At 36.8% G+C, this 27,003-nt stretch overlaps 1 protein-coding gene across 3 annotated transcripts in view; it reads right to left on the bottom strand.

Moving 5' to 3' along the window:
* Positions 1-4,780: 4,780 nt before the first annotated feature.
* The window catches only part of LRRC7 (leucine rich repeat containing 7), a 395,243-nt gene continuing 373,020 nt past the window's right edge, over positions 4,781-27,003 (bottom strand). For all 3 annotated transcript variants that reach the window (XM_058537060.1, XM_058537063.1, XM_058537067.1), the window contains 2 exons: positions 19,874-19,948; positions 4,781-4,888 (listed from right to left, as the gene is read on the bottom strand). In XM_058537060.1, the coding sequence (XP_058393043.1) occupies positions 4,781-4,888; positions 19,874-19,948 (183 nt within the window). The remainder of the gene's footprint in view (positions 4,889-19,873; positions 19,949-27,003) is intronic.

Genomic DNA, 27,003 nt, shown 5'->3' with positions numbered 1-27,003 from the left:
GATTCAATCTTCCTAGATTTTCATTTACTCTTTTTAATCAACCTTAGAGTGGACTTTTCCCCTTCATTTATCAGAAATCTCTTAATTCTCCAAAGTAGAAGTCGTGCAATTTATACCCACACAAGGGCGTGTTTCCAGACCATTCTCTTGCAGATGGTGTCAAAGGTAAGGAAGACTGGAACCTGTCCCAATAACAATCAGCTGGGAGGCTCAGAGAGCGTCCTCGATATGGTAAAATTCAACAAGTTGGAAACAGAAGTGGGAACACGGTTCTCTTAAGGCATTGCCACCTTCCCCGTTGCGCACAAGCTGTGTTTCTGTTGTCAGGGACACAATAAGTGATCCACTTGGGACCCTTGGTTAATACTACTACTCCAGCTTCCTTCAACACCCAAGAAAGTTCCTACCAAACTGGGGGCTGGAACCATCAGTCAATACTCAAGGGTCTCCCAACAGAACTCTAAGGCGGCCCCTTATCCTTGTGTCAGCAGGACAGCAGCAGGAACATCACGGGGAGTTGGAGGGATGGATCTACAGCAGCAACAGCAGCAATGAAGAAAGGCCCATTTTACGTAAAGAAACAGAAACGCCCCAGGCAGTTCAGAATAGAACTAGAAAACCTGATTGCATCTGCCTTAGTTTTGTATGGTGGGGTGTTTCGGAAAATACATTCTCTGAATAGTATAGATCAAATGAAGCTAAAAGGATGCATAGGAGAGCAGACACCCAGGATCTGCTATAATATTAACCCACAGGCTTTCTATAGTGCACGTCTATTTCTCCACAGTCCACATTCTATTTTCTTGCTACAATGTATACTTGGGGGATGGTCTTGCTGAGATGGGGAAATATTCTGGGCCAAGGCAGGATGCTTCTCTTAATAGAAGGCAGTTATTGCTAAGTAAAAAAGTTCATGCAAGCGATCTTGAATCTATAGATTTCCCCCCAATTCCCAGATGATCAGGGAACTGCAAACATAAGACAGGGCACGTCACCAACCCAGTGTTTGAACATTTTATTAAGCGTCAGAAAGATTTAGCATTTCTGGGAGAGGAACTTTACTGGCAAGTCAGCCCTGCTTTTCTTGATACTAAATAAAGGACTCATCTTCCTACTTTACTGGATTTCATTGTTTGCGTAACTTTTGACTGACCCAGTGTTTCAATAAACCTGCTGTTTGGTCAGTACATCAGGAATCAGTCAAACATGTTGTCTGCTTGAATTTACCAAAGACTTAGAGTGCTTGTTCTATACCACCATGGCTTTTTATCTGGGTTGTTGCCCCTTGATAAGAGCGCATTCATCAGAATAGACGTTCCTGATCTGCGTGCCAGTGAGGGACAGAAGCTGACAGAGGGCAGCGTTAAAAGCCAATGGAAAGACAAGTTTTCCAAAGCTTTAAATTGTGGTGGAGATACTGAATAGATTTTATGATTAAAAGTAAAATGTTTTTCTGGCTTCCTTCATCTAACCTTTTTGGAAAATTCAGATACTTTTCACTTATTATTTGCATACATAAATCTAATTTCTCCAATGTTTTCCTCCCTCTGAATATTCTCTCTCTTTAGCTCGCCTGGTTAAGGATATTTCAGACTTACTTTTAAATCACCTTTAAGATTTAAAGATCATCTTAGAGATCTTCATCTTTAAGATTAAAAACAAATTAATGCTGACTTGTCACCCCCTCTTTAAAGCTGCTTTCCATCCTGAAGGTTGTAAGCCAACGTAAGGCCCAGAAACAACTGGACTTGTCTGAAGCCTCTGTAATTACAGTCCTAATTAACTGGAACACATACATTTTATAGGTTTCAATGTGCAATAAATTAGCATGATGTAAATATTTGTATGTCACACTGACTTTGAGTATTCCCTGTCAAAAGTACACTTGTATTTTGAAATTATTATGTTTGTTTAGGTGACGTGTTGTTTGGAAGGCTGGAATTATCATAAGAGAGCTTTTGTGACAATATATTATAAGCCATGTAAATAGTTTTAAAAATTGTCCACTGATGTCTATTTGGCTTGCAAAATCTGCAGCAAATCTACTAATAATTTTCAGTGCTTGTTCCTCCCCCCTCTGATCCTTCCCCTCCAGTGTGTCTTACTGATCCATCAGATTTGACGGCTTCCTCAGCAGAAAGATTCCAAAAAAAATCAAAGACCAAGAGATGACTTTACTGGAGTCATCATGAATACCACTACTTTTTTGTTGTTGATTTTTCTTTTCTTTAAAGGCACAGCCTTAAATTTTTGTTGTTGTTAACATAAGCCAGATTCTAATTTCAGGCAGCAAAACCAGTTACTCCAAAAAAGTCAATACTCAAAAATCAATGTATTATTGGTTTTGGTCACCTATGGAATCAATTAGATGTTTTCCCCCCTCAAGTGATTAGTGATTTTCTTTAGTCAACCTAAAAAACAGTGCCTCTTTTCATGATTACCTGCCTTTTCTCAGTATGCAGCATGGCAGTACAATTGACAAGGAGGGGCTTTGGCACATCAGATTTCTTTTCCAGTTGGTCAGGGATCCCTTTTCTCTTTTCCTCACTTCCTGCAGAACAGGAAGGATTAAAGCATTGGCCTAAGACAATGTTGTTACATCAGGAGTGTAGAGGTGTTTACTAGGATCATGGTCCTCTCAGCTTTGTGCCTCAGAAGCTTCTCCTGAAGCCCTGGGTTTGATGTGGAAACATGACATAAGAAGAAAGACTTGGGAAATCCTAACCTGGCTCTTCTCCCACCTCTCCCACGACAGATTAAACACAACTGAGGGGATGATTTGAGATGCTTCATTGCCACCAAACTACACCCAGGTGTTTGCCTTTCCTTTAAGTGATCTTGTGAGGCCAGTGAGGGCCTCTGTCTTGATCACTGATGATCATCCTATAATAGCAGCTGGATACAGTGGTTTGATGTGAGTTTTTGACAGAGAAAATTAGGCTCTGAAAGACATGTCTCATCAGAAACTGTCAATATATTAAAATGCATTTAAAAGTTACTTCTGGGAAACACATTAAATAGGCCAATCATTTAATTATTTGCTAAATGTCAAACCCTATAAAATCATGGTATAATGTCACCCTGACATAAAGCAACATCAAAATTAGTGCATCATCTATAAAGTGAAGCATCATTTGCCTTCAAGCGACAAATTCTATTGCCAAAAAATACCACTGTACTTCTAATAAGTGACACTCATTTTAATAGACCCTACAAAAATACAATATTTTCAATGTCCCCATAAAACAGTTAACATACAAATATTACTCTCAGAGCTTTGGTGACATCAATATGTGATACCATGGTGAAAATCCTAATAGAATTCTTACTTGAAACATTAGTATGTAAAGTAAATTCATTATATATATTTAAAAAAAAGCTATGTGGAAATATGAGAGAGAATGCATACAACTAACTCTGGGAAATTATTCTGGAATTTCAAATTAATATTTTAATCAAATTAATGACTAATGTATAAAAGAAACATCTTTAAAGGATTATAAAATGACTTTTGACCATTTATAGAGGAAAACAGCTCCACTGTAAAAATAACTAATTCTATATTAACTATGTTTGTTTTTCTCTCCAGTGAGACAGAATTCAGGATTTTATATACTTCAAAACATTTTTGGAAAAAAGTATTTTCTCTATTTCTTCCCACAAAAACAGGCACTGAAATTAATAATACAGTAGACCATAGCTCTGAGAAATTATATTTGAAGTGTCATATTTAAATATTAAAGTTTTTTAATCACCCATCATAACTTTCTAACAACAGTCTTTCTTAATGATAAATTTTATCAATCCTCAAAACTCGTTTTAAATGATTTAAAAGTAGCAAATTAGATAAAGCAACACACAAATAAATTCCACATTTACATGTAAAGAAATCACAGGGGCTACAGTTTATAATCAACATAAACTGGAAAGAAATAAAGCAATACCTTTCCTGCCACCCATCATTCACTGCTTAAATTTGTGGTGGAAACGATTTATCCCCAATGATCTTTAGTCTGTATCTTAACTCTATGTGTTGTAATTAACTAAAGGCATTGAACAAATTAGTTTGTCGTCTTTTTATTCAAGACCCAGAGATAAACGGCTAATTTATGAAATATTTCACTCTGTGTTATGAGAATTTAGCAAATGAATATGGAACCAAATATAAACACTTTATACCATATGTACAGTTACTTTCATAAGGCATTATCATGTAATTTTTATTGAAAAAGATTCAATATATTAAAGTCTTATTTTAAGATATATTTTCTTTCTCAATCCGAGATGGTTAGTTTATGAAAATATTGTTTTTTCTATATTCTTTTTGTATATATGCCAACATATACCTTGTGCTAGAAATATTTTATGGGAATTACAATTCTTTATATTTGTATTTTCTATATAAAGGCATATACAACTTTGAGGCAGTGTTTCTGATGGAGAGCAGAATTCGTAAAGAGCTTGTGTGTGCTTCCGTGCTCCAAAATTATATGAAATCCACTTCGAGAAGAAACTTATTTGATTAAAAAAAACAAAACCAAAACCAAAACTGCACCAATGCACAGCCAGAGGCTGACAATTAAAACTAATACATAACCACATGAACATCATATTTATATAGTTAACATTTTTAAGGATGATCAGTGCTAACATATAGTATTATACATTTGGCACTAATGTTTGCCATTGGTCCAGCAATTGGCAAAATTTGTTTCTATGTATAAATTTATTTTTGAACATTAGGTCTGGCTAGAGTATCTTCACTATTTATAAAAAATATTTAGACAGTAAGCTCACGTTGAATAACTAGGTCTACTGTGTTCTGGAAACTCTTCAGTAGTAATACAGCTTTTTCATGTTCCATATGTACAAAACTATGTCCATTTGCCTGTAAACACACAAATAAAACAGGGCAATCAATGCAAGATACTTGTTTACCACTTTATCATTGTTTCTAATCATAAAATTCAAGTGGATATTGAGCAACCAAAAGTTATCAGTTTTTAAAATTCGCAATAGAATTGCAACTATGGAAACAACTAATTACTTTTTACTCAGCTTCAACTCAATTTATTAATTCAACAAATATTTATCAAGTATCTAGTATCTCCTACCTACGACCATCCTAGTACAGTCCTAACCACTGTGCTAATCATAGAGATACACTGGTGAATAACAGACAGATGCCCTTGAAATATGGTCGTTCAGTTTTGTTGTTGTTGTTCTGATTTGTTTTGTTTTGCAGGAACTGAGTTGAGACGGTTCAGAAGTGTCCACAGGACCCTTGCCTTCTTGTTGTATAATCACTGATATAAACTCATCAGTACCATCAAATATTTCACTCATGCAAAACACGACTGGACATTTGCAGTATAATTAAATCTTATTTTGACACATTGAAAAGTTCTTAGTTTATATATTTTTATGTTAAGGAGATCATTCCTATTTCCCCCATTGCTAAATGCAAGTATGTTCATTATTTATACCAGTGGTTCTCAATCCCATCCACTATACCTAAGAGATCCACCCCTCAGGGGTAGAGCACACCAACATTAGTATCAGTGGACATGCCTGCCATCTCCTAGTTAAGAATCATCAATCTATGCAATCAAAATTCATTTGAAACATAATTAACCTAAGGTTATAATTTCAGGATTCCAACTAGCTATTATTTGACATTTATATCACAAAAGGTACAGTTGTACCCCCTTATCCATGGTTTCACTTTCCAGGGTTTCAGTTACCCACATCTAAAAAAATATTAAATGGAAAATTTCAGAAATATCCAACTCATAAGTTTTGAATTTTGTGCCATTCTGAGTAGTGTGATGAAATCTCCTGCAGTCCTGCTCTGTCCCGCCTAGGATGTGAATCATCCCTTTGCCCAGTGTATCCATTCTGTATAAGCTACCACCCGTTAGCCCTAGTTAGGAAAAAACATAATATACATGGGGTTTGGTACTATCTGTGGTTTCAGGTGTCCACTGGGGGTCTTGGAACATATCCCTCGCGATAAGGGGAGACCACTGTACACACTTCTCTGAAGTGAGTGCTCATGGTTCTTTGGTTTCCTCTACATTAAATTGCAGATTTTCTTGATTGGAATAATTTTTATCATTAATATATGGAGAAGTGGACCCATAGAGCTTCACTGTCATGAAGGCCAAAATAAAACACAACCTTACTGGAACTTGGTAGGCATAAATCTTGGAAACTGAATGACTGACAGTTATGTCACTGTTTTCCTTGTAGTCTGAGACTGTTGATTTGGAAGAGTCAGCCCAATTAACTGCTTGACGAAGTATAGATAATACAGCCAGTTAATTGGTTGACTTGTTCAATTTTCAGTTGACTGATACTAATCTTGGGCACCATTGCCTTTATTGTTTTACTTTTTTTATGCTTTCTTAAAATATGATTAGTATTTCAAATAACCACTCACTTAAGATATTTTACCTCTTTTGTCTTTTTTCAATTTAAAATAGCAGTACATCTCTAGTGATACTGTATAATCTTTATAACTTAGATAAAAGTCATCTGACACATTATATTTTATCACTAATTCATTAAAATTGGTTGGCTAATGATGTGATAAAGAAGAAGGTCCTCAAATACTGCATTTTTAACCAAAGTACGTCTACAAATTAGGAAAATACTAAGAAACAAAAATGTAAACTCGTGAAAATCCATATAATTAGAATTACAAATTTTTTTTGAATTAAAGAATTTCTCTCTCTATATATATACATATTTTCTTCAATAACATTTAATTAATGGAAATACCTATCACAGTTGGCATTGGCTGTTTCAGTGGCAGGAACAGTAGTCGAATAGAACTTTGGGCTTGTTACACAGCCCAGATTTCTTGCTTTAAGTTATAGTAAAAACCAGACAACTGGGTTCCACTTGATGTTATTTCTGGTCAGATGGTGACAAGGAATAGAGAAGACAGCATACGGTACTTTCTTTTTTTTACTCTCGTCCTGTTTCTGACATCAGGAAAATAGCAAATTTGGGTGAAATATATGTTTATTCCACTTTGGTTTTGAAGGATTTACTATACCTTAATGCCTTCAATTTGACTAAAAGGCATACCTGAATTGTGAAATTAAAATGTAACTTTAATAATGGAGTTCTTGAATGTCAAATCTTACTAATAACTTTGTGAATGCTCAGATTGCTCTATCTGCAGACTCAAAACCTAGAACTGCAATGAATTCAAAATCCACTGAGAATTTTCAGGGACTGGTTCAAAATTAAATATCCCAGTGTTTCAGGGATAAGGAATGCTCTAGGATTTGGGCACTACAAATGGTATATTGTCCATCACCAGACCCAACCATTCCTGGTTTTAGGAACTACTGGTCTCAAAATAATATCAGTGTTAAGGGCATAAGCAGTACAAAATCCAGATAGCAGATTAATCATTGTTGTTAATTTTGAATGATACTTTTATCAAAAGATCTTCAAAGAAGGTTGGTCCACTTCCACCATGATTATTTTTTTCGTTTTCTCAATCAAAAATGTCTGTTGTGTGCTGACCGTGCCCAAGGCATTGTGCTAGGCACTGGGGATAAGAAGCAAGAAAGAGGTGAGACAGGGAGGCTCCCATCAAAGACCATCCATAAAGAGAAATAAGCCACAATCATAACTAAAAATAATGTAGAAAGTGTCTTACATGTAGTAAACACTCAGCAAATGTATGCTGAATTGAATTAACATCAGAAAAGAAAAATAAAAAAAGTAGTACTGTATCTCAGTGGAAGGAAAAGAGAAGAGGGAAAATTTCCTAGGAAGCTGTTTCTCTGAGGCATTTAACATTTAACATTTAACCAGTTTGCTGGTACTCACATCTGCCCACAGCGTAATTAGCAAAAGAACACAGGTCCTTGTCTTGTCTCTAGCCTGGAGTCTCCTCCAGCCCTGGACCTGTGGACAGTTGGCTATTTCAAGAAAATTTTGCAACAGTCCATTCAGGGAAAAGAGTTTTAAGATGATCCACTTATGTAATCATTTTTATGAGAATTTAAAAATAAAAATGCCAGTGGAGTTAGACCCTACGCTTTAGCATAGGAAGCAAACATTAAAATAAGCTAAAGTGGAGAGGCTTTATAAAATGTGGAGTTAGTTCATAGATTCTTTTCTTCAAAAGGAAAAGAGATAGCTCAGTCTGTAAAACACTTAGAACTTTTCTGGAGAGATAGAAAGAGATAGCAAGAGAGGGAGAGAGCGAGAGCGAGCACGATCTAGGCTGATCCTGTTATTTTGTAAACGAAAGAGCTACACCTTAGAGAGAGCGAATGACATGACTAAGAGCACACAGCCAGGGCTGGATCGTCTGATGCCATAATATTCCTTCTTCTTTCTCTCAGTCCTTCACTGAAATAAGAAGACCGCAATCGCTTCCAGGGATTTGAAGTGACATTTCCTCGGTCATGACAAAACAATGAACACTTTCTCTTGAAAATTCTTGCTATATCACCTCCTCACATAATTTTGTTCTTTACAGTGGTTGGTTGCAAAGCCATAATTCTCGTTCATATGCCTATCAGGTTTAATCTAACTTATTCCAAAAATACTGGTAGAAATAACATTTAGTCCTAAATCAGAATGGACGGAAATGCTGACTCTCTCATTCTTATTATAGTTTAACTCTGGTTAATTGGGTTGTTGTAGCCATGCGTGAGCTTCTCCCTCAAAAGTAGAAAGCCTATGTCAGACTATCTGCTAGGCCAGTGCCAGGAGGCTTCAGAGAAAATAGAATAAAAAGGAGAAAACTTTTAGGGTGGAGTCTATGAATTTGGCACTAGATTGGACAAAGGTATAAGAAACAAACAAGAATCAAAGTATGATGCTATTAACGGAAAACGGACACCTTGGAGGAACAGCAAGCTTAGTTGGGAAGACGGAGGAGTTTGTGGCACTGGCGACGCGTGCAGGGGAAACGTTGATCATATATTAGAGTAAGTACAGAACGGAGTTCAGGAAGGAGGGCAGAGTGGCAGCATTAGCAACAGAGGTTAGGTTTTACTGCAGTTTGGTACTAACTACATGAACGCTGAGAGATTTATCAGAAAATAAGTCTAAAAGGGAGCATAGTGAAAGAAGGGTCACCTAATGAGGGGAGCAGGATGGGGTTGCAGATCTGGACTGGTAGAGCAGAACAGAAAGATAGCGTCTGCCGTTGACCTGAGCATCCAGGAAAATCTGTCTGAAGCCAGAGATGGCAGAAAACCGGCTGCAGCCCGACGGTCAAACTAAAGAACAGGGATTCTCATGGGTGCTGATGCACTGAGGAGAGGGGACAGGAAACCTGGATTCCTGAGAGACCCAGGGAGGAGGAGAACTGAGACGAGTCATCCTGAAGGGGATCAGCTGGATGCTCATAAAGGGAGCAGGAAATCCAAGAAGTCAGTATCTTCTAGTGGCCCCAGTTGACCCTAGTTTTCTGCAGCAGAGGAGAGAGCAGGGAAAAGGGAGAGCCGGATTACTTCTGGCCTTGAACCTTGGTCCATTTCCAATAAATCAGGCTTCAAGATGTTCAGAACCACAGTCCAGGTTCCAATTTAGGATGGGAGACCCCTTGTATAACTTAGCTTTTAATATTGCTTTAAAGCATCGGCTTTTAGTTTTCACTAAGTACAATTCAGAGTTATATAGTTGGAAACACAAATATTGAGCTGATTTCCCAGAAGGAAATAAGCATATTGATGAATGAGATCACTGAGTCAAATACACTTTAGGACTCTACCTGTTCTAGTTCTCGGAAATGTTTTGGATCTAAACCAGAGCTTTGGTGAACCTCAAGAGGCCCATTTAAAAGACCACGACTAGGGGCTGCCTGGGAATGGCTTCAAAATATCAGAAGGACTCTGAAAGGTCGGAAAGCACATTATTTTAGAAAGTTTATTAAAGATTAAATGAGTTAACATATGTCATGTGCTTAGGACAGGGCCCAGCACACTATAATCAATCAATCAATGTTAGCTACTACTGTTAATGTTACTTCAGTATTACTTTCTTGAATTTAAGAAATACAATTTTCATTAAGCCACAAGAATAGAAGGACAAAATGTCAGAGGAAGGAACTTTTTTTTTCTTGTTTAGTTAACTGTAATTTTTTTAAAGATACAAATGTGAGGATCAGAGAGATTACATGAAATAATCAAGCTGACACAGCTGGTGGCTAGCTGGGAATTTATGTCACACTGGTTAACTCTCTGTAGCTTGGCACAATTCGTTTCATTGGATGTTGTGAGGTCGTAAGAAATGTTTTATGTTTATTAATGAATTCACGTTTAATATTAACTGAGCTATTTTGTGTTGAACATTATGTTAGGTCTGATGCCCAGGGAGGCAATGACAGACAGGGCTGGAAGAGGGGTTTGAATGGAAGGGGATTACAGAGTCTCAGGGCTAAAGAACCTTCTTCCATTCTTAGGACAGAATAGCAAAGAGAATTTATCTTGTATTTGTTAAAATGCATATGGCTATCTGGCTTACATCTTGGACTGTTCAGGTGGGGAATCAGAGAATTAGGTTACTGCATCTGGGTAGTGCTTTTCCAATTAAAATGAAGACCAGAAGAATCACAATATTTCAACATCTAAGGTTTTTTGTGTTTTTTTGTGAGGAAGATGAGCTAACATCTGTTGCCAATCCTCCTCTTTTCACTGAGGAAGATTGGCCCTGGGCTAACATCCATACCCATCTTCCTCTACTTGATATGGGATGCCGCCACAGCATGGGTTGACAAGCGCTGTGACGGTGCGCGCCGGGGATCTGAACCTGCGAACCCCGGGCCGCTGCAGCAGAGCACGTGCACTTAACTGCTACGCCACTGGGCCGGCCCCCAACATAAAAACCCCAAGGTTTTATGGTTGTTCTGTGCATGTGACTAGAAGAAGAGCTGAGGAAATAAAGGCCACTACTAGGCAATATTAACTGCAGAGTATAAATCCAGTGATGCTTTGTAAAATAAATGCATATAATCTACATTTATGCATTTGATATTTTGAACATATGCATATTCAAAATATGAAGAATATTTTTTGAAGAATACATGATAAATTAATAAAATTTTAAAATATGTTGGCACATTTGGCTACATATATATTTTATATAAACACAGAGTCTATCATGCATTATAATAAAATGTGTGCAATTTTGAGGAAATTGCAAATTAATGAAAAATGAGAAATAAATGAATGGCTTATTAAGTTGAAATTAAGTTAATAAGAAAACAATCTAGGAAAGAAAAGATATCCTGAAAATTTTATGCTTCAGAAATATGTAGTTAATGGGTTTCTGGCTTTAGCTGATTTGAAAGTATAAAGAAACATTTTACTATAATCTTTATGTTATGTCCAGAAGATATCCTTCCTTATTTTAATTCCACTTGTCATCTGTGCCACAAAATGTTTTTTAATTGTTGTTTTTCACGATTTAGACATGAAAAACTGAGGGTTAATGAAAATGATATTTGCAATTCCAACAAAAAGTAGAGCTTTGCAATTATAGCTCATCAATTTACTGGAAAACACACTTGGTTTCAGGATTGCATCTTCTTGGTCCTTCCTGGATTTATCCTTGATTTCCTTCTGGTAAATGTTTTGTTAAGTGGATAAATTATGGATGTTCATACTGCAGAAATTCTGCAGATGATGCTGTGATTCTCCTAGGAATTCTGTTGCATCCTTATTATTCAAAGCTCTAAACTTAAAAACTAGTTTCTGAGAAGGCTTGACCACAGCATTGGTGGAAGTATCCAATAAAAAGGACATCATGACTCTTTTTGGAATCCAAAAAAGAAATGGAATTAGAGACATGACCATGTGCGTTTTGGCTGATTTAAACTCACCCTCGAGGGACAAACATTTAAAGGGCCAGTGCACATGTATTTTGTACATTAGATATACATTAGTACATTAATATCTTGCACTTGGAACGCCTATAGCTCTTGGGATGGGGGAACACTACAAAATATAGCAACCAAATTAGAGCTACAAGAAAAAGCTTTGATGTTGTCTAATCCTGACAGCCGGGCATTATGAGAAACAGTGGGAATCTTAGATAATTATAATTATGTTTCACTTTAATTACCTGGAATTAATTCTCATTTCAGAATTTTAATCTGGTAGAGTACTCTCATTAAGTATTGGGATACATTTGAGGCTGAGTATACTGCATAATCAATACTACACTGACTCTATGCCAAATCATTTAAAAAATTTTCCTTTCTATCAAAAATCTGAACTCCAAGCCTTAAATTATTAGAGAGTTCACAGGAAAAATTTATATTGCACTTTTTAAATGTGAGAAAGTTTGAAGTCTTAGTGGTTTCTACTGTAGCATTAAAAAAATCTTCATAGAATAAAACATAGGTAAGAATTTCTCTTCTGTTTTAAGTGCACACATGTACTGCAGCTTGAATGTTTCATGAGTTCAGGCTCCAAGAAGATGCAGAAGGTAGAATAGACTCAGCTGAAGACGGTGTGAATTATCTGTATAGAAATTCAAGTGTGGAACTGAGAATAAATAGTAATTCTTAAGACATTTACTTGTGTATCTGCTCTGAGTTTAGAATGCCTGTTTTCTTGTCAATCGTGTTGAATGCACATCTCTGACTAGTGAATTCCCTACCTTGGTTTGCAGAGCAGCTCCCCAACAAGCTGCACGGTATTCCTTTTACTTTCTCCACAAAAAGAATTACGGCAAAACCAACCTCTCATTTCCAGGGGGCTCTTTGTGGCCAGGGTGGTCTCTGTTTTGGTGGAGAGCTTGGTCTTAAAAGAAGACAGTCTGTGCTGGGAGTTCATTTTATTAAATGTTCGATAGTCATCTCTTTCCTGTCTCTTCCTCCTTCATTTTCCGCTCGGTGTGATTTGGGGCCTATCTACTTCCTGGGCGAGGGTGTGTAAAGGCAGGACCTTAGTTACATTCTCTATTGGCATTGTTCACATTGCTTGGCATGATACTTTGTACACTGTGTGCATTTAATGCATATTTTCCAAATAAATAAATAGAAAATGTGATGAATATGATGTATTGTGTAATGGAAGAAGCTCGAATAAGTTATTTAACCTCTGTCAACAATAGATCCTTGCAGGATTGTTGTGTGATATGAATAAAACAATATAGAAGCTTAATTAACATTATTTTCATTTCAGCCAAATTATGGAAGTTAGAGGCAGTTAATTAGAACTTAACTTGTCTTTATTGGTTTTCATGTTTTACTTAATCCTTACAATATTATTTTTTTGATTTGCAAAAAGTATTTCTCAATCTTTTACTAGTAATCCATGAACTTTATACGTTATGAACAAAACCAAATGGATAAAGATATGCAGTGAAACTCTGGCATAGAAAACCATATACATTATTTAAAATTATTTTTGGTTGTCGTCTAATTGTACTGTATTTAAAAACAATCTTATTCTTCAAATGTATTATATCATTATAAGTAATAATTTCTCTGAACACTAAGAGTTTTGATTATGGCCCTGCCCCACCCCCTGCTTGCCAGCCTTCACCCGAACCTCTCTGGTGTTTTTTGATTTTCAACCACCAAATAAGATCAACTATAGAAAAGCTTTAACTCATTCGGCCTCTTTGGGAAATGCCTTAGTGAAATTTCCAAATACCTTAAGTTTCTTTCTTTAAGGGTCCCACACTTCATTTTAACCATAACAAAAATTTCTCACTCTTTACTTTTTATAGCTTTCTTGGGGTGAAATTTTAAAAAATTCAGAGACATGAGCATACTCTGACCCATCTTATTGACTCATAATGATAATCATGAACATCAGCACTCTCTAGGATGAAGCTGTGGGCCCACTTAGTCGCTTCTATAAGAAACATTTCCCAAAGTGCGTTGTGTGGAAGTGGTTGATTGATGTCATTAGGAGAGAGGGTTGTATGGCTAAATATGTTGGGAAACGTAAGTTTGTAAGATGTCTCAGGTTCTTAATATGCTTAGTACATTGTGAAATCCTGAAACAAGGCACGGAGTCTGAGGTGGCTCTGAAACTTATTTGACTAAGGAACTATTTTTTTTTTTCAGATATCTTAAGGTATCCACTGGGAAACACCATTTTATACTGAATGACTCCAGTCAGCTGTACTTTTTGAATTTAATTTCTGTCTTTAAAAAGAAGTTTCTCTCTCTTCCCGGACAGTGACGCTGTCGGCTATGACGTCTTGCCTTTGGCAATGTGCCTGGACCCAGAGGCTTTCCCATTGGTGGTCTGGAAAACTAGTAAGACTCCAAGTATGAAATAAAGTTTCTCTTATGAGCAAAAAGTATGAGATGTAGTGCATGGATTTTGCGACATTAATTATGGCTTCTCAGATGCATTTTGTTTGTTTTCCAGTTTATGTTTGTGTTCCTGCTAGCTGAGGTTGTTGAATAAGTAAGCTTTAGATAATACTGTTAGCAGCTAACCACATCTACCAGTCATTAAAAGAGGTATAAAACTTCCAATCAGACAAGAAAGGTTTGATTCAGTGGTGTATACAAATCTAGTACCGTACATCCATATACAACAGATCTAGCCATCCGCGGACATTTCATTTAGACTTCTGGACAGTCTAAACTTACTTCTCACATTCTGAGCCTTGAAAGCTATGTCTCGCTGTCTCTTCCTTACCCCTATCCCCACTCCAACCCATCTCCGTGTATGAATTCCCCAACTCCATGAGAAACTTGAAAATCCCAGGTTTCCATTCCTCATGCCTGGGATCTCCCTCGTCAATATCGTCTCGTTTGTACCCCACACTCACCCATTCTGGCCTCAGCCTCTCGCCTCTGCTCCTGCAGACTGATGCCCCTCTAGCCCACAGGTATGCCACCTCCCCCCCCTCCTCCTTTCTCCTTTCTGTCAAGGCTGGAGTAACTCCTGCTCCGTTAAGGTAAACTGTCTTTTCTCTATTCCTTCCACACCCAGAGATCTCCATTATGCCCAGTGTTCCTTGCCACACAGGTCTCACCCCTCTCTCGTGTCCTCAGTCCCTGGATGAGGTAAGAACAGGAGGGGTCAGCACTCTAGTTTTTGCTTGTGAGTGGTCACCCTCTCTGCATCTCAAGAAACACCCTCTTGGACCGGCCCCGTGGCTTAGTGGTTAAGTGCGTGCACTCCGCTACTGGCGGCCCTGGTTCGGATCCCGGGTGCGCACCGATGCACCGCTTATCCGGCCATGCTGAGGCCTCGTCCCACATACAGCAACTAGAAGGATGTGCAGCTATGACATACAACTATCTACTGGGGCTTTGGGGGGGAAAAAAAAAAGGAGGAGGATTGGCAATAGATGTTAGCTCAGAGCCGGTCTTCCTCAGCAAAAAGAGGAGGATTAGCACGGATGTTAGCTCAGGGCTGATCTTCCTCACACACACACAAAATAAATAAATTAAAAAAAAATAAAGAAATAAACTAAAAAAAAAAAAAGAAACACCCTCTTATACTCATCACTTCATTCTCTCAACACTGCTATAACACCTATTAGTTACATCACAAAATCAAGTACTTTATTTGTTTTCTAATAAGTCTGCATGTATTAATCTTGTCTCCCTCGCTATGAGCTCCCTGAAGGCACACAACTTCCCTCTTATCTGATATCCCCTTATAAGACACTGATCAGGATGTGGAGTGGAGTTGTCAGTGCTTATGGAACAGAGCAGTGATAACAAGCCTGCTGGCCATCAAATCTCATGATTATGGCCTTGATATGGTGCTCTGGGCCCAATAGCCTGCCAACAATTAACTGAAACTTGATAGACTTATTTGTTGAGAGTGGTTTCTCAAATTGTCTATATGAATTATAGGGCCAAAGTGTGTTTTTTTTTTTTTTGGCTGAGGAAGATTGGCCCTGGGCTAACATCCATGCCAATCCTCCTCTTTTTGCTGAAGAAGATTGGCCCTGGGCTAACATCTGTGCCCATCTTCCTCCGCCACCACAGCATGGCGTGTCAAGCGGTGCATCGGTGCACGACTGGGATCTGAACCTGCGAACCCAAGGCCGCCGCAGTTGAGGGCGCGTGCTTAACCACTACGCCACCAGGCTGCCCCAAGGGCCAAGGTTTTTTAAGACTAGAAAAAAAGGGAAATATTTGGTTTGTTTGAACTATCATCCCTGATTATTCTCTTCTGATATCTTAGAGATATAGCTATAGACCAGGAGTATATTTTAGATTACAAATTCTAAAACTCTTAAAATTATAGCAAGGTAGAAGAGACCATGACATTATCTTCAGTTGGGTATATTTATATACCTTATATTAGAAAAATCTGTTTTGATGACTGATAATATCTGGATGTCATTAACTAATTATCTAAAAATTAATTTCTCTTCTCCTGCCAAAGTCAGGCTCTTGTCTGGGGAAGGGGAGCAGGTAAATGAAGAGGATGGGGGTTGACAAGCATGATATAATAGAAGACGATACCCTCACAAGTGACCTTTAGGCTGTAACTGTGACTCATGTTAACCATCAGGGTCAATATATTCTTTTTTCCAGTCTATTCGTATTTTCCACAGAGTAATTATAATTAATAGATTTTCTATGTTTAAATATATTTTGAATTGTAAAATGTATAATGAATTAGACTGAATTTTTTAACTGGAAAGAACAATAGAAAAAAGAAACTGTGGTGTTAAACCAATGAAACTGCCACTTCAAAAATGGTCAGATGTCCGCAAATTCACATGGTTCAATCTAATAATATTTTTTATGATCCCTGTGCTTTCACTTGTTCTCTGTCACTCTTATATAATTTGATTTCACAGAATGTGAAGCTGTGAGAGGCCAGTTCTCCTAGCACAGTGCTCTGTCCTCATGCCACACTGTCTTAAAGCAAAATGACTTACTAAGCATGGTAAGGCATGTGAATATGCTCATTAATTATAGTGTGTCTATTCAGGGAAAATGAATAGTAAAATGACAGAAAAGGCATGTGAATATGTTTTAATTAACATCATCTCTTAATGCACACATCTCCATGTCATTCAAATAACAAGCTCATAATACCATAGCAGAACAAGAAGAGAGTACTGGGTAAAAACAGCTACAGAAAAAGAGAGACTTCTTATCTGATAAATTCTGGATTTGGGGGAGATTGGGGAAAAGTATATCTCTTTTGTTTTTTTATATCTCTTTTGCTATTTGCTGTTAGGTTAGATCAAACCCAATTACTGCCATACTGAGGGGGCTCATTTGTTTTGTTTTCTTTTACTTTGATTTTCCAGGTTGTACATTGTCATTAAGGCTTGTAAATAAATTTGCTCCAGTGAGGACATATTCTAATGATCTTATAAATGACAGATAACTCAATGTTATAAACCCATTTTTTCCAGCATTCTTTAAACTAAGAGCCAATAGTATTACAAAGAGACAAAATATAACTTGTCCTCTCTGTATCTGATGTTGGCAATGATTTCAGTTTAGAATTAGCCATTCTTATTTCTTTCAGGAAGTATAATTGGGCACTTGTGCTTTTTAGCTAGTATGAATGAAACTGTATGTATAGTAATTTATTTGATTAAGGTCTATGTGCATTTTTCTTTTACTGAAAATGGATTTTGATTTTATTGTACTAGATACAAATGAGTTCTACAGCAAAAAGAAAATGTTACATCCCTGCTAGTCATTTGTGGAGAGAGGAGCCAACCCAGGTGCAGCACTTCTGCAGTATTTTTGGCTTTTAACTGATTGGGCTTATCATTCCTACTTCTTGAATTCATTCCTCCGTGTACTTTGCTGTTGCCATACACCTCTCAGGGACTAGAAATACTAAACTCTCGTGTCCCCACATATAACCCTTCTAGAATTTCAGAGCCGGAAAAGAGTTTTCTAACCCTGCAACTAGACATTAACTTAATTCTCATTACCCTTCTGCAGGATATCTATATCTATATCGATATCCATATCTATTTGTATTTTTAATATCCATTTAAATATGTTTGTTTTCTGAATCTGGAGAGAAAAATCTTTCTCTTGCTACCTCTGTCATGGATGAAAGCAACTCCCCAACTTTGTCTCAAGCTATGGAATGCTTCTCTATCCAGCCTGGCATTCCAATAGACCAGAGATTTGAGATTAACTGGCTACACTTTTTTTTTCAGCTCCCGAGATTCAAAATAATTTCTATGAAATTCAATAGAGAACAAAACTAGCCATTTCCTTTGTTAAACAGCGTTTATCAAGTGTTAAGGAGTTACGTTGTTAGTTTATTCTTGGCTGTTTTTCATCGAAATTGATACAATTATTGAATAGTTGAATTTTTGAGCCGGGGGGACCTCAGATATAATATACATCACGGCCCATTTTACACATAATGAATGTGAGTCCCATAGACACGATATAAAATGCTTAAGGGCCAGCCCTGGTGGCCTAGTGGTTAAGTTCAGCGTGCTTCTCTACGGCAGCCCAGGTTTGGTTCCCAGGCGCGGACCTACACCACTTGTCTATCAGTGGCCACGCTGTGACAGTGGCTCACATACAAAACAGAGGAAGATTAGCAACAGATGTTAGCTCAGGGCAAATCTTCCTCAGCAAAAAAAAAAAAAAAAATGCTTACGATCAAAGGGCTAGTTAGGCAATCCAAAAAACACAGAACTTCCATAATGAAGTGGTAAAGAAAAATTTAGATTATTTTATGTCTTTTTTGTTTCAATGTTTTAACTCAAAAGACCAACTGCTGGCTTAGTCTTCTGCATGTGTGGAATGGACGGACCTACCAGATGGTATTTCCACTGTGACATTGCCACAGGTTGGAGCAACACATAGTCCTTCCAGAAAATTATGTGAGTATTCATGATTTTGCTAGTTTAAAATATTTCTGAGAATAAAACGTTAAGGCAATTTTGCCATATATATAATGGGTTATATAGGGTTTCTACTTTTCTAGGACTTTTTGAGAGAGTTCAGTCAACAGGTGATGGAAGATCTCCTCAGAGCTGACTTAAGTAGGGCTCTTGCATTCTCGTAACTGTTTGCATAGCCAATCTGACTAGAAGATTCCTTTCCCACACGCCCTATCTTCTCAGTGTCGCTAAATCTTCCATGTATTGTGTTGAACCATTTCATAATTGCTCCAAATGGTCAAATATCCACAATGTCAGATAGTTCCACCTACTTATACAGTGGGAAATTTCTGGAGTCATAAGTCAAAATATCGAATTTTAAATAAATTTATCATACTTAAGAGCCTTTCCCTGTGATATAGAAAATGATTAAGCACAAGTGAATTAAGAGAGAAGGACAAAGAAAGCAAAATAGATGAGGTTATACCAAGCATTTACTTAACTGTTTACTGGAGTGTCCCTTTTCCATGTGCAGAGCTTTAAGTTAGAGAAAAAGTCTTTTTCCATCAGATAATACATTTTAAAAAGTCACCTTATATACAGTTAAACTTTTGTTCAGACATCTGAGCAGGGGGAGTAGAGAGCTATACCCATGTGTTTCACAACATTCAAACAGTAATAAGCTTCCTGCTGAGAAATTAAATAGGCATCAGTCCCTTCCCCCTCATCTAAAGTCACCTAGATACTCTATTTGGGTACTTCATTACTCTTACTTATATTTGATAACTATGCATAGATTCTTGTATATATCAATTCTTCTTACCTACCAAATAACACCATTCATTTAAACGAAAATATGCAGAATACCTACCACGTGCCAGGTACTGGTGATATAAGATTCTATCAGACTGAATTCATTTCTGACCTGCCTCTCAACCCCAAAACAATGCAGGCAAATAAGAAATGTGAGAAGGACTTATTTTTCCAATCATTTAATTCAAGTCATTCGACTTAATAACATGGTTACATATTTGTTTCAGTGTTGACATTTGAAAGCATTGCTTTTTATCTGTCTTACCTGAAGGATCTTATCACCCGGCTGCAGCAGGTTGGATGCTGGTCCATCAGGCTGAACCCTAGTAACAAAGATACCCTATAAGTCAGAAGTAACAGAGGTTAGGATTCTATTATCAAGAACTAGGGCTACTTAAAAAATTTTTCATTCACATAGAAAACAGATTAAAAACAATTTACGTATGTAAACTTCAAAGATTATTACAGTATTTTAAGCAAAGCAACACTCTCTAAGCCAAGTTTAAGAAAAGCAACATCTTTACTTACATAAAAAAAGCTCATCTTGTTTTTAAACTGCACTTATGATTTATAAATTAACCTCATGGCATATTCTTAATTTCTTTCTTAAACAATTTGAAATATGGTACTAAACTGTCTTTTGTATAACTTCTGAAATTATCTTAAGTTATTCTTCATTAAAAATGTCTCCTATTTGATAGGTTGCAAATTCAACATACACTTTAAAAACCTTACTAGAATTACATATAAATACTGGTTTATTTTAACGAGTATTTCTTTGTATGTTACTGAGTATTTTAATATAAAATGCATATGAACAAATTGATCATAGGAAAATTCCAACATGCATTTTAAATATAAGGTTTATGTCTACATAGTTACAAAATTCCTAAATTGATTAGTTTAGTTTATTAAAAAGTCAAATTAATTTTGCTGCTCATGTGTATGGAGCAAACATTTATTGAATGTCTCCCATATGCTAGGCCTTGATTGCTAGTGTTACAGAATTATACATAATATAATTTCTGGCTCCAGTGAGCTCACAATGTAGTGGAAGAAAACCAACAATTATAAAACAGTGTGACAAGTTTTATGATAGAGGCATAATAAATTATTCATAAAGTTGCACCCAGGTTGTCCTTAGTGTGTCAGGGCTTCCAAGACGAGGATACACCTGGAGCTGAATCATAAAGGACAAGTAAAAGGTGGGCACTCAGATAAGGGGAAGAAGAATAGTCCAGATAGAAGGGACAGCACACACGAGAGAGAGTGCCTGTTACAGCCAGGAGACTGCGAGCGGTTCTATTACGACTGCAGGAGTGGTGGCTGAAGTATTTTAAGCATGAAGATGACAAGATTTTAATTAACATTCTAAGGATGAACTGATCAGTGGATAAACAAAATGTGTATATCTATTCAGTGGAGTATTATTTGGCAATGGAAAAGAATGAGGTACTGACAACATTGATGAACCTTGAAAATATTATGCTAAGTGAAAGAAGCCAGTCCCCAAAAGGTCACATATTGTATGAGTCCATTTATACGAAATGTCAAGAAGAGGCAAATGCATAGAAATGAAAAACAGATTAGTGTTTGCTAGGGACTGGGGAGCAGGGACTGGGAAATGACTGTTAATATGTACAGTTTCTTTTTGGGGTAATAAAAGTGTTCTGAAATTAGATAGTGGTGATGATTGCACAATTCTGTGAATATACTAAAAACCACTTAATTGTACACTTTAAAAGGGTGAATTTTATGGTATCTGATTTATATCTCAATACAGCTATTACTATTATTTTTAATTCCTAAGAAGTATAATAGAACAGAAGATAATATTTTAATGTGTTTGCCTGTTATTTAGAAAATCATCTCATTTACCGATCAGTAAACTTAATGACTCTCGCTTAAACCTATAACTTTGTGTACGTGTGTGTGTGTAAATGGTTTAACAAACAGACCCTAATTAAAATACTTCTTTGTGTATTTTCATTTAGCATTTCAGATCTTTATGAAACATACTAATTTAAGGCTTTTGAATAATTTTTATCTTTCTGATTTTAACCTGTTTTCCTTCCCATTTAAAGATGAAACTACAGACAGGCATCAAAATCCTTAGAATGCTGCATAATTTTTAACCAGTAATTCGACTTCTAGAACTTATCTTAAGGAAACAAGTGGACAAGTATACAACATATATTCACTAATGTGCTCATCATGGTATTATTTGTAATAATAAAAATTACCAACCATACTCAAATGTCTAATAACAGGAGATTGATTAAATAGATTATGGTAAATCCATACAATAGAATGATATGTGGTCATTAAAAATGAACTCCTAGATGGTGGATATACAGCTATACCGGTGCTTAGTGAAACAAGCAGTTTACAAAACATTAAGTGTGGTATGATACTATTTTTGCTGAAATACGTTTATATGTATATTTGTGTGGGAAAATATCTGGAAGGATATACTCTTAACATTAAGAGTGATTGTATTGGGTGAGACATCATATACATGTATATATTTTTCTTTTTACATGTCTGTGTTTTCTAACTTTCTACAATAGTTACGCATTACTTATAGCAATAAGAAAATAATAATAAAAACTTAAAAAATTTTTTTGGGTTAATGGTGTCACTATTTGGAGCGATGCTTAAACAGCTAGTTACTTTGGTCAATTCAGTCCTACAAACAGTCAATTCAGAAGGAAAAAGAAAACTGGTTGTTTGAAAAGGACAGTTAAATAAGGCACAATGATTAATCCATCAGACCAGTGAATAGCACTGGTTGTGCAAAACAAATATAATCCCTACAGTCCTTTTCACCCAGGGCACAGAACTCTCATACTCCATCAATCCAGGAGACTACATGCGATCAGTCCCCCTGATCGCCCCCCTCTTTGCTACTGGGGTCTCTGTACAACAGGAGGAATGATGCTATTCCCCCAAATAAGTCACTACATCTCTGGATGCTGAAGGTGAAGTTGTTTTGACTGTTATTTTATCCCAGCAGTCAAAGTCTGTGCTACCTAGTTAATTTTAATCGCCTTTCTTCAGCTCATTTTACGGGAACAGTTTTAATAATGTTTGTATGAATCTAGACCATAAGAGCTAAATTATGGCCAGCATATCTGGAATGCTGGGAGGAACCAGCAAAACTGCACAACCTGACTGCTGAAAGAATACAAATGTCGTGTCTGAGCAGGTTTAATTTCATCCATCACAGAGCTCTAAGGGATTTGACCGCTGTTCTGAAGACTTGCTTTGAAATTACTCTTATGGTGGCCTGAGTCTTCCAAAGCATTTATTGCTGTTTTCTAAAGCTTTAATATTTCTTTTCAATCAATAAATTTCATCAACTAAGAAACTGCTACTGTTCATTGGTGTGGTTTTCTTTTCCTCTCTCTCTATCCTACCAGCCAGCATACTCCCACATTAGTTGAAACAGACAGCAACGAGTGTTATGTTCGATAATAGTCTGTGGCATTCATTATTTGTGGAGGTGGAATGTTTCCCAAAAGACTCCTTGCAAAGGCCAGTGTCCTGCTTTTCCACCTGATTTATGTATATAAACACTGCCATATGAACGAGACCAAATAACTCTGAACCCATTTTGTGGTCTCTGTTATGATGAATACTGATGAGAAATATAAAAACTTTGACACTGTTTTGAAAAAGCTCATTGTAGCAATGTGTCACCCTTTCAACAAATTCATTTTATTCTGAGACTTGAAAGAATACTTTGGCACTGATGACAGAATTTGGTGGGGAATCATCAGACTATTCATATTCTGAAAATTAGAACACTAACTTCCTACTGTTTGGTAAAAAGCCATCTCCTAACTTCAAAACAGCAGTAAGCCATCTTGTATGGCTATCAAAGATCCAAATCGTGGCATCTGATCAATTTTATAACTCCGCTGGCAAGATCTAAAATATGTTCAGTTTCCTGTAACATTTGGTAGAGTGCTAAATGTGGGACAAACTATCACGCAATACATTCGAAACTAGTGAAATGACCTAAATCCCTAAGGTTACAGCAAAATCATTTTGCTCAAGGAAGGAAAATACCTCAGTAACTCTTTTTCAGTGAGGTATTAATTTTTTTGGTGCTGCTGTAACAAGTTACCACAAACTTAGTGGCTTAAAACATCACAAATTTATGATCTTACATTTCTGTAGGTTGGAAGTCCAACACAGGTCTCACTGGGCTAAAACAAAGGTCTAGGCAGGGCTGCATACTTTTCCGGAATCTCTAGGAGAGAATCTGTTTCCTTGCCTTTTCCAGCTTCTAGGAAGTGTCCACATTCCTTGGCTCATGGTCCTCTTCTTCCATCTTCAAAGCCAGAATTGTGCACCTCTCTGACTGTTCTCCTATATTCACATCTCTCTCTGACCACAGTCAAGCAAGATTCTCTGTTTTTAAGGACCTGTGTGATTATATTGGGCCCACCTGGGTCCAGGATAATCTCCTCATTTCAGGATCCATAATTTAATCTCACCTGCAATATCCCTTCTGCCATTTAATGTAACATATTCACAGGTTCTAAGAATTAGGATGTGGCTATATTTGGGGGGCTATTTTTTCTGCCTTCCACATAGTGTAAGAAGTGGATAAGAGTATAGCTCTGGAGTTAGCCTGTGTTCACCGTTTATAAATTGGTGACGTTGTGAAAGTTAATTAACTTTTGTGTACTTAACTCTTCCTCATCAGTAAAATGGGTATAATAATGGTACATACCTCATAGGTATTAGATTAAGTGAGTAAATACATACAAAATACTTAGAACAGAGGATGGCACTGAGTGTAGGGTCAATAAATTGTTACTATGATTACTGAAAGTCTGAAGGTTGAGCTATATTCCAAGGTCTTTTTATCCAGCAAAGCCCACACTGAGAGTTTCTGATTCTCCAACTGTACCAGGTTTGCTATCAGGAAATTCTTCTTTACTCTCAATCTGGAGTAGATTGAAAGGCCAACATTTGTTATCTTTCACTTAAATCCTCGACAGATAAGAGGATTTGCATTTCTTATTTAGGGAAGAGGATGGGAAGAGGGCTAGAAAGTCTCTACTATCTCATCATGGTTTCCTAGTGGTGGCTCTCAGTGACAATGGCTCCAATTATTGTTCACTCTTGGTGATGGACATGGGTCCCAGCTAGAGAGCTTTCTGATGGCTCATAGTAACTTTCAGGGGCTACTTCCTTTGAAGGCACCAAGTCAGGAGCATCAGCTCTTTATAGTAAGGGCTGCTAGAATCTAATTAATAACGGCTTATGGCATCTCTGAGTGTGTTTCTCTAACGTTTCCCACCTCATAACCAGTTCTCACGGTCCTTAGTGGCTTGGCAGTATAATTGTTTTGCCTTAGCACCACCTCTAGAGGGCGTCTCACACAGAGCAACAAGATAAGTGCCGCAGCTCTTTCCAAAAAGGCTAAGTCTTTGCTCTCCTCGGACACCCAGTATCTGGGTGTGCTGTCTCTGGGTGAGACAGATGGAGACCCCGTGAACCCAGACCCCTTGTGATGGACCCTCACAGGTCTGAACCAAAGCTAATTTAGAGAGGGCTGGCCAGATGCTACAAATAGGCATGACCTGTGGCTATTTCATATTTCCTCTCCGTTTCTTCAACTAGTCTTTATGTAAGTCATAAAGGGTTTTTCCAAAAGTACCCAAAATGGGCTTTAAAAAAGTTTTACTTTTCACAAGTAATTTTGGAAAAAGGAGAGTATGGGAGGTTTTTCACAGTGTTAAGATCTGACCTTATCTTACTGGTTACCCTAGCCTATATACCTCTGGACGTAAACCTTAAAGGACTCAGAAAGTTAGTCTACAAGGCCAGCATTTAGCATTCTAACTTTAGAGGAGAAAGGAACTTTATATGGCTTTTTAATGATGAAGGTGAATGATTGTGACAGTCTCAGCTATTGTAAATGTAGACACCAAAATAGAACTTGCCTTAAGGGAACTGCAACTTCAATTTATGAAATATGCTTTTCTTTAAAATTCTAAAAAATCTTGGCTCTAGCAGATGCTAAGAAATTGGTTTCTAGGAAGGCCATATCTCAAACAAAAATTGCATGCTATTACAATTCCAATTCCAAACATATTGCTTAAATATTGTAGAATATAGTATTTCATGCTTTCATATAATTGTGAAAGTTCAGAGTGTTTCTGAAGGAAAAACTGACTCATAAAAATAGCAAATATAGCCATAGATTCAATAGCTTTTAAGGGGAAACTTTTTTTTTTTTTGCTGAAAATGTGGCATTTTTTTTTTTAATGAATTGGGCAAGGATAACAGGAAGCTATGTTTTAGCTCACAGAAACAGCATTACACACACACTGTAGACTATTTACTTAATCTTTGTGATTATTAGAAGACTTGACATATCAAAGACAAAGGTATTATCAATAATTTTCATCTCTATGAATCAAAAGTGTGATGACAAAATATTTTAAGGTTAATTGCTGAGTGTCAAATCTTAGGCTTTGAACAATTTTCTACCTTAACAACTGAGGAATTTATAGGCAGCAAGAGAAGAGATTTATCCCCTGGCCATAAGAAACTAAAGAAGAGAGAGGGAGGGAGAAAGGAAAGGAAGGGAGAGAAAGAGAAGGAAAAAGGGGCATTGGCAGCTGAATATGATCTTTCAATGTATGACTGACTGAACTTTTTAGGTGATGAAGCAATGAAATGTAAAATTAATAAAAGATGAACAGAAAGGAGAATTGCTTAAGAAAAGTAGAAACTTTAAGCCTCAAAAGACAGAGATACAAATAAAAATTCTGCAACTAACCAAAGTCCTCTAAAAACTTCACAAAAATCTTATGCACAGATATTTAAAGAAATTCCAAACTCTCTTTCATAAATTTTTAAATAAAGTAAATATTAAAACAGAAATAACTTAGTTGCATCTGTAAAAAGAATTAATAATAATGCATTGGAGCAAGAAAGAGACTGATAAAGCCATAGAGACTATGTGATGACATATATCTTAGTGGCAATGTGATGGGGACGATCCTAACAGAAGAAACGTGCACTGTTTACTCTTTAGACTTACATCATTCTTTTATATCATTGTAAAGGTTTGTTTCGTAGCCAAAAAAAATATATAGTTTTCAGATACTGCTCTTTTGATTTGCTAAAAACGTCCAATAAGTAAGCAGTTTATTCCCTTTATCTTAGATTCCTGTGAGAAATGACAAATTAACTATAGAATATTTTTTCTTGTTTGATGCTGATCATCATGTGCTATTCTCTTTTGGGGAATTTGAATGTAAGAATTAAAACTATGTTTGGCTTTGGTTACTTTAAAATTATAATTTTCTGGGCTGGCCCCATGGGTTAGCGGTTAAGTGCGCACGCTGTGCTATTGGCGGCCCAGGT

The sequence above is a fragment of the Diceros bicornis genome, chromosome 4 (assembly GCF_020826845.1).
Source record: "Diceros bicornis minor isolate mBicDic1 chromosome 4, mDicBic1.mat.cur, whole genome shotgun sequence".
NCBI classification, from domain to species: Eukaryota; Metazoa; Chordata; class Mammalia; order Perissodactyla; family Rhinocerotidae; genus Diceros; species Diceros bicornis.
The sequence above is the reverse complement of the archived record's forward strand: the minus strand, read 5'-3'. Positions and strand labels throughout refer to the sequence as shown.